The 8707-nt window shown below is 52.0% G+C and overlaps 2 protein-coding genes across 4 annotated transcripts in view; one reads left to right on the top strand and one right to left on the bottom strand.

The window, feature by feature from the left end:
* Positions 1–990, bottom strand: part of RNF5 (ring finger protein 5) — a 2458-nt gene extending 1468 nt beyond the window's left edge. Inside the window, exon 1 of one of the 2 annotated variants that reach the window (XM_008711850.2) lies at positions 707–990. In XM_008711850.2, the coding sequence (XP_008710072.1) occupies positions 707–846 (140 nt within the window). In that variant the 5' untranslated portion in view covers positions 847–990. The remainder of the gene's footprint in view (positions 1–706) is intronic. The other variant, XM_040644796.1, reaches the window with a different exon arrangement.
* A 703-nt stretch (positions 991–1693) lies between these two features.
* AGPAT1 (1-acylglycerol-3-phosphate O-acyltransferase 1) overlaps positions 1694–8707 on the top strand; it is an 11071-nt gene continuing 4057 nt past the window's right edge. The window contains exons 1-5 of one of the 2 annotated variants that reach the window (XM_008711858.2): positions 1694–1828; positions 7379–7578; positions 7794–7927; positions 8238–8413; positions 8575–8670. In XM_008711858.2, coding sequence (XP_008710080.1) covers positions 7388–7578; positions 7794–7927; positions 8238–8413; positions 8575–8670 — 597 coding nt within the window. In that variant the 5' untranslated portion in view covers positions 1694–1828; positions 7379–7387. Of the gene's footprint in view, positions 1829–3335; positions 3614–7378; positions 7579–7793; positions 7928–8237; positions 8414–8574; positions 8671–8707 lie in introns of those variants that run through there. The other variant, XM_008711857.2, reaches the window with a different exon arrangement.

The following is an 8707-nucleotide window of genomic DNA, read 5'->3' on the forward strand; positions in this document are numbered from 1 at the left end:
TCCCCCCCCCCCCCACACTCACACACCCATCCCCTCCCTTATCTGCCTTTCAACTTAAGTTTTCATGTCTCTTCAACCAGGGCTTTCCAGATCTCTTTCAGCCCCAGCCCCATCCTTGCCCCTATCACTCCCAAACCAAACCCCCTTTACTAACACCTGCCCCCACTACTCCTTTTCCTCTCCTCTATGCTCAATAAAGTCCCTATTTCCACCATCCTTTACCTCTCTGGGTTGCCCCTTCAGTGCCCTTGTACTCAACGTTTGTCATACCACTCCCTACCAATATCTCATCTGAATGTGATCCCACATTCCCTAGGTTTCCCCTACTCAACTAATAAGGCGTGCCTCCCCTAACCTTTGAGTCTAATCTGTTAACGCCTGTACAGCTAAGACCCCTCACTTTCTGGGGTAAGGTGGCTCGGGTCTCACCTGTACAGATGTGCTGTGCCCCCCCGCCCCGCCCCACTTCCTCTTAACACACCCCTCAGCTCCTAGTTCCTTTGACTCTCCGTCCCACGGGTCTCCTCTGTACAGACGTGACCCTCTCGCCCACACATACCCAAAGAGACTAAGTCCCCTCCTCGGGCCTCATCGATGGGGACGTGCCCTCCGATTATCTGTATGATTGTATGCCACCCCGCCGCCAGCACCCCCCCCAAGTAAGGAGTTAAGCCCCACTTCTTTTCTCCCCCTCCAGGATTCTCACCAGTACAGGTGGCCACACACACTGACCACAGCTTCCCGAGCAGTCTCCAAACATATATTACATTCGAAGGTCGCGCCCGCCCCGCCCCGCTCGCGGTTTGGCCCTTCGGGGCCCCCGTCCTCCTCCTCTGCGGCTGCCATGGCCGGTTCTGGCTCGCCTTCACGTACCCCCTTAATCCCCCCAAACACACACACACGCCCCAACAACGAGAAACCGCCTCCAGCTCACGATCGTTGGGCGGGCTTCAAGGTTTTCAAGGTTTTCTAAACACTATTGGCCTGAGTGACTGACAATCACACAGTTCAAAAGAAAGGATTGGTCCAAAGGGTCCAAAGGGTAGCGGTGAGGTTTGCGCAGCCCTGCCCTTGCACAATTATTATTGGCTGATACAGTCTCAGTCAGCATGCAATGCGATGGGATTGGTAACAATTCGATACGTTCCGTCGCCCGACCAGGGGGAGCTTTATTCGTCTGATTAGCTGCCAGTCATAACCAAATGCCAGAAGCAATTGGTTCGGGACAACACAGGCCTCGCCTACCATAAGCCCCCTTTCTTTCCTTCACTTCCCCTTTCAGAGAATGTCCGGATTCCTATTGGACTTTGGAGCGCAGGGCTCCAAAGCACTTGATTGGCTGGAACCCGATGGAAAATGGTGGTTAGGTAAAATGCGCGTGCGCAGCAGGCGGCGGGAAGGGGTGGGCCAATCCTGTGAGGGTTAAGCCTTCTCTGGTTCCACCCCTTCACCTCTGCCTTGTAGCCATGGTGACTGCTCTACGATTGGCGGGGTTTGGGGTTCAAAGGCCTTGGCTCGGCCTCATCCGGGTCCTCCGGCTGTGGTCTCTCTAGGCTGATTGGGCAGTTTCTTTCACCCCTGATTGGCCGAGACCGGAAAAGACGGCGAAGAGCTCGTCAAGAGACCAAATACTAGGGTCGCAGGGTTCAAAATGGCTCCGGTCTCCTTCGCTGACGTAGAGAGCAGAACTTGGGTTCGCCCCTCCCTTTCAGTGAAGAAGGGAGCAGAACTGGGATCAGCTCGACATTTGGATGGTGCGAGCATCGATCTGCGGCGCTGGTGTTAACCCATCTCCCTCGGCTGGAGGAGTCAGCCCGCTCCTCCTTAGGTGATTTGCATAACATAACTAAATGCCCACACCTTTCTAATGTGACACAGTATGACAGAGTTGATCTCAACTCCGTTTTAAACCTTAAAAGCAGAAAAGGTCTAGCTCCACCCCTTTGTGAGTAGGTGCCGACCAGGCAAGGCCCGCCCCCTTTTAGGCAACCCGCGGCGGAATGGGTTAGGCCCGCCCCTTCCGTCCTATAATGTGTCCCGCAGACCTGGGGTCTTCCTCCTGGGTTGGACCCCTGGGACTTGGGCAAGCCAGAGCTTGGGCTTTTGTACGAGTTTGGGCCTTTTCTACAGTCAGTGACCCTCACTGTGGCCCAAGGAGCAGAACTAGGTAACAGTCCTCCCACTACCAGTGTTCTTTACATCTTCTGCCTCAGGGCCTGTAAACTCAAGCAGGGCTAAGGTGTGTCTGGCCGCGGGGACAGGCTGAGGGCAGTTCAACACCCAGATAAAAGGTCCCACGTGCCTCGAATGAGGAAAGGTGAGAGGTTGGAAGATGCCAGTTGCCTAGGGGAGGGAAGGGGAGGTGAAGGTACAGGATGCCTGTAAAGGTTTAGGAGAAAAGTTATTGATGAAGAAGTGGAAACCAAGGAGAGGAGTGATGGAATGCTCCTGGTAAAGGGATAGTAGAAGTATGGGGAAGAGGAGATCGGGCTGGAGAGGGAAGAGATACAAGACTACAAAATTAAGGAGGCATGCTTATCCAGAGTAATCTAGCGTTCTTATTTTTTATTTTATTTATTTTTTTTGGAAAGCAAACCTAATGCCCAGTTTCTATTGGAAAAGATGCGCCCAGATTTTATGTTGGGAAGAGGGGCTGTCTGCTTCAATGACTAAGGAGACCGATAGGAAGAAACTAGAAAAGCAAAAGTACTCAGGCTAAATAAAGACCGTGGGAGGACAGGGGCAGGGAGAGGGCCTGAGAGTATCCCTTCTCTTGAAGGAGGGAGCTGGGCTGCTGGGAGATAGTGGGGGCGGGGTGGGGGTAGGGCAAAAGTCATGGAGAACCAGCGAGAGCTGGAGGGTCAGGATGATGGAGCCCTGGAGAGAAGACGACAGGTGTAGAACTCAGTGCTTGGTATATAGTAGGTGCGTGAAAATATCTGGAATTGAATGGGGGACAGGAAAGAGGTTTTTGGAGAAGAGTTGGAGTTGGAGGGAATAGACAGCAGATAAGGGAGTTAAGGAGAATGGAAGAAACCAAGTGAAATTTCCAGGAAGAGGAGAGCTGATGAAGAAGGAATGGGCCAAGCAAGGGACACACAAGCCATGTGTGCTGAAAGGGAGTTGGAAGAAAAAAAGATGCAGCTGGAGCCAGAGAAGGCCAGAGACGGAGGCAAGAGCCCAACCCAGCTCTCGCGGGGCGGAGCTACCAAGAGGAGACTGGTCGCTGCGGGGAGGAGATGCCTGGGTCCCTGGGAGGCGATTGGCAAAACGGGCCGCCCATCACCGCCCCCTACTTCCTGGCCCTCCCCGGAAACCAGCCCGCGTTGGGGAGGGGTGGGGGGGGATAGCGGCAACAGCGGCCCCAGCCCTCAGAGACAGCAGGAAGGGAGGGAGGGAGCTGGGGGGACAACCCCCCACCATTCCTACCGCAATGGGCCCAGCCTCCCACTCTCACCTCCCCTCCATCGGCCGGGGCTAGGACACCCCCAAATCCTGTCGCCCCTTTGGCACCGACACCCCGACCGAGGCAGAGACACAGCCACCCGCCACCACCGCTGCCGCAGCCTGGCTGGGGAGGGGGCCAACCCCCTGGGCCCCCCACCCCACTGAGGTGGGGGCGGGAAAGGGATGGGAGGAAGCGGGAGGAGGGTGCTGAGAGGGACTTGGAGGAGGGGATGGGGGAGAGATTGGGTCTGGGAGGCGGAGGAGAGGGTGCTGGGGAAAGGAGAGGGGCCCTAAGAGGGAGGAGACCCGGAGACCCTGTGAATTTGGGATGGGGGTGTGGACAGAAAGTCCTGAAGAGGGAATTCCTGACACCTTCCCCAATTCCTTTTCCTGCCCTTTGGCCCCACATGACTCTTAGGGGGTTGTGGCCGGGAGAAGGCGGTTTATTTCCCTCCCTCCCCCAGCAGAATTTGCTTCCTAGGAATGCCCTCAGATACCTCTGTTTCCATCTAGGCACAGGACCTTTTTCAGTGGCCATCCAGACTGGGCTAGATCCTTACACACAGATGCTTTGTGGGGGGCCATGTTTTCTACATTGAGTCTCTGTGCCTTTGACATGTTTAATGGCTTATGTGCGGCTAGCTTCTCCCTATGCTACCCATGGATTGTGGAGAAACGATGTGTTATTTTCCATCAGGATTGCCCATTCTCCTGTCTTATGTCCACGTCTCATGTCCAGTCTTGACATTGTTCAAATGTGTGAGTTTTTATGTATTGCATCCATTATGTGGTTTCATGTTTCTTGCACATTTTATTTTATGCTTTGGCATATTTTCTTTTGCGTGTAAAGATTATACCTTACTTGTTTTGGTTCATATATTATGTCCATGATCCTGTCACATGCGGTAGTCTTCAGTGTGGGATACTGTGGTTTAGTTAAGTAGTGTGCACTCCTGTTGTGGTTGGGTTGACCTGTTTGCTGCATGTGTTTTCCCGGTCAGGGTTCACACCACACCTATGCGTGCTCCTTTACATATTTTTCATATTTACGCTGATGTGACATGTCCACAGGATCTGTACTTCTGGTTATACATACTATTTATTTCATAATTTTATTGGCAGTATATTTTTGTGAGTCATATGCACATTAACCCATTTGGCACTCCGTGGTGCTTATTAATCCTTGGACATTTCTGCTCCAAAGAGGGTCACTTAATGTCATGTATTAGAGAAAAAGGTGACGAGGCCTCCATGTCCCCAGAGAACCATCCCCATATGCCTTACTTTGCTGACCTTCCTGGCCTGTGTCTCTTCACATACATTCTCTCTCCAGTGGCTATGGACAGCCTGTCTTCATGGATCTCAGTGCATGCCACAGGGTCAGCCCTGCTGTGCACGTTATCTGTCCCCCACTCTTTTTGCATTGTTGGCTTGTATTTGATGACAGCAGCATCTCTCCCCTGTGGCATGTTAATCCCCATTCTGTATGTTTCTCTTCTGCGTGAGATGGGATGCGCCATCTTGATTGTTGGTGCTTTCCCTTCGATGTGACCGTATATGGTATGTGCATTTCAGAGTAGGTTACTGTTAGGCTTCTTATGTTCACTGCTTTCTTGGTGACTTATCTTTTCACAGTTAATAGTCCTCAAGAGTGTAGCTAGCTGATTCTGATCATCTCTGTCATTAATTATGGCTGCGTGGGTGTGTGTTCAGCCTTATACTCTGTTCTGCACATGTTTATCGAGCGCCCTCTCTGCCTCCTTCTGTCCCTTGGAGTTCCTACCCTCAAGCCGCTTACAGACTGGGGAAGCAATAGATATGCCAGGGAGCAGTTACATACACTGTGGTGTCAAAGTCAGTGGCTCTCAGACTTGTGTGCACACCAGACTCACTTGGAGGGCTTGTTAAAATACAGATTGTTGGGCCAAGGGCCCAGAATTTCTGATTCGGGAGATCTGGGGTGAGGTCCAAAAATATGCGTCTCTACACTTTGAGAACCAGTGATCAAGCTAAAAGTGTAATGAAAACTCAGGTCAGGTGGGGTTCAAGAAGGCTTCTAAAGCGTGACGCTGAGCTGTGTGAGGCAAGTGAAGAGGCAGAAGGGCATTCCAGCCAAGGGAACAGCCTGTTCGCAGTACAGAAGCATGAAAGATCGTGGTGTGTCTGAGGAACTGGAGTTGGAGCGAAAAAGGCTTTTGTGGGGCTATGGCCTAAGATGGAAGCAGAAGTCAACTTGTCTAAAGGACCTGTAGACAAGACAGGGAAATGCTCGGACTTGTGTCGCAGAAAGATCTCTGTGGTTGCCATGTGGACAACGAATTTGAAGAGCAGAATTAGGAGCCCGTTGCAAATAGTCCAGGGGAGAAATGCTGGTCCAGACTTAACAGGGGCAGTGGGATAGAACAGCTCAGAGCCTAGTTTTAGACCTGGCAGGGTTTCCTGTTTCTCTAGTGCCTATTAACCTTCACGGATTGGCAACGGACTTACCTTTGAACACAGACCTTCTTGTCATTGGAAGGGAGTGCCTGTAGCCTTGCTGGGAGTGACAGGTATTTGCCTGAACACCATTTTGTGACTTCTGACCCTGCCCCCAACAATGGGGCAGAGTGGAGGAAGGAGGAAGAACCTAGAAGGCAGGTTCTGTGTGCCTGCCTGCACCTCTTCCTCCTGAACTCTTTCCTCTCCCAGGGCAGGTGGTATGATGTCTCTTTTACTCTCTGCCGTCTTTTTTTTTTCCACTTGGTCAGGTCTTATATATTGTATCTGCCTGACCAGGTTGCCTCCCGTGTCCCTGGAAGGGGGGGAAGGGGGCAGAAGGATTTGTTTGCGTGCCTGTGGAGGCAGGATTGATAGACGGTAGCTACTCCTGGTATGTCCATGGGTTTATCTGGGAACGGGAAGAGGGCTGGGGGTGGCTACTGTGGAGGAGAGGGGTTTTTCTAGTTATGCATTTACCATACATTGTTTCATCTGTTACTGGGAATGATTTTAAGCTTGCCTTCTGGTGTGAGCGGGTCAGTCTTTGTATGACCGTGCGGGTTTGTGTTTGCATTAGTGACAGAGCCTTTATTCTTGGCAGTGCGCTCTTGAGAATGTCTGTGGGTGTTTTGTCCCTTAACTGTATCTGCTGTGTGTACACCTATGTTTATACATACGGGCCGCAGCGTAACTGTGGTTAGGAGTATAAGCTGCTTAGCTTTAAACTAGGAAGTGCCTCTTAGGAGCCGTATCACCTCAGGTAAGTTATTTAACCTCTCTGGGCCTATCTCCTATAAAATGTAAATTGTGTGGTTCATATTTAAGGGTTTAACATAGTCTATAGATCAGCTCTAATCCAACAGAAATATAATGCAAGCCACATGTAATTTTTAAATTTCTGGTAGATACACCAAAAAAGGTAAAAAGGAACAAGGTGAATTTAATTTTAATAATATGAACCCAGTATTCCGAAAGGTTAAGATTTCAAACTGTAATCAATACAAAAGATTACTAACGGGATATTTTACATTCTTTTTTTAATTCAAAGTCTTTGAAATCTAATGTGTATTTTACACTTCCCAACACATCTCAATTCAAAGTAGGCCACATTTCAAGTGCTCAGCAGCCATATGTGGCTGGTGGCTACCATGTTAGACAGTCAGTCCCAAGACCTTACCAGCTACAAGTCTTAGTTATTGCTGTTATTACTGTCCTTTTATCATGTTTCTGTGAGTTGTGGATGTCCGTGCCTCATGTCCCTCGCCTTTGTGAATATTTCTGGAGCCTTCCAGGACGGGTGGGAAAGCAATCCTGAGTTTCTGTACCCTCCCCCACCCCATCCTGTGTCTCTGGCCCTTGTCCTCATAGCTCCCCAAACCCTGCCTTCTGTGCCCTGCCTGCCCCACTCCCCTCCAGGAGCCAGGCCCACTGTCCCTTGCCCTGTCCCCTGCAGGTGGCCAGAATGGAGTTGTGGCCAGGGGTGTGGACTGTGCTGCTGCTGCTGCTGCTCTTCCTGCTGCCCGCCCTGTGGTTCTGCAGCCCCAGTGCCAAATACTTTTTCAAGATGGCCTTCTACAATGGCTGGATCCTCTTCCTGGCTGTGCTCGCCATCCCTGTGTGTGCTGTGCGAGGACGCAACGTCGAGAACATGAAGTGAGGGCCAGGGGCTTTTGGGTGATGAGAGAACCTAAGAGAAGGGAACAGTGGATGGGGAGGATGTGGGGTGTGTAGGGAACGTAGAGAGAGCCCAGGGACAAGGAAGGGGGGAGGACTGCGAAGATGCCCCGAAAGACGGTGGGATGAGGGGAACTGAGGCATGCAGACGGACAGCAGTGGTTCCTGCTGGAACCCCTTGCCATGACCCACAGGATCTTGCGCCTGATGCTGCTCCACGTCAAATACCTGTATGGGATCCGAGTGGAGGTGCGTGGGGCTCACCACTTCCCTCCTTCACAGCCCTATGTCGTGGTCTCCAATCACCAGAGCTCACTCGACCTGCTTGGTGAGATCCCTCATAGGGCACGCCTCCTTGCCCTTCCTCCTTCCCCAGAATCTCCTCCTCTAGGTGCCCTCACCTCCCCCTCATCTGAATGTTGCCCCCTGGCTCCCTTGCCCCCCCTTCCCCCTGGCCTTCTCACCTGCATAAGCAGGCTAATATTTGTTTAATCACCTCTTTCTCCACTCAGGTCTTCCTGCCGCCTCCCCTCAGTCTCCCTTTTCCTTTATCTCCAGTCCTTAGTAGCGTGGCTGATGACCGGCTTCCCATGACACTTTGCCTCCTTTGGCCTTCACCCACCCCACTTTTGCCATAGGGATGATGGAGGTACTGCCAAGCCGCTGTGTGCCCATTGCCAAGCGTGAGCTGCTGTGGGCCGGCTCTGCTGGGCTGGCGTGCTGGCTGGCAGGAGTCATCTTCATTGACCGGAAGCGCACAGGGGATGCCATCAGTGTCATGTCTGAAGTCGCCCAGACCCTGCTTACCCAGGACGTGAGTCACCCTGTGGTAAAGGAGGGTCGGGGCATTGTGGAGTAGAGCAGTTGTAAATAAACTGAGATGCAGGGCCAGCGGGCCTCAGAGGTCCCATTACAGTGTCACAACCATGTTCTGACCCCTCTGTGTATGTCTTCTTGACCCTCTGTCTTCCCCAGGTGCGGGTCTGGGTTTTTCCTGAGGGCACGAGAAACCACAATGGCTCCATGCTGCCTTTCAAACGTGGCGCCTTCCACCTTGCAGTACAAGCCCAGGTAATTACTACTTCCCCTTCTGCTACTGAGCCCCTAG

The sequence above is a fragment of the Ursus maritimus genome, unplaced genomic scaffold (assembly GCF_017311325.1).
Source record: "Ursus maritimus isolate PB19 unplaced genomic scaffold, ASM1731132v1 scaffold_30, whole genome shotgun sequence".
Classification (NCBI taxonomy): Eukaryota; Metazoa; Chordata; class Mammalia; order Carnivora; family Ursidae; genus Ursus; species Ursus maritimus.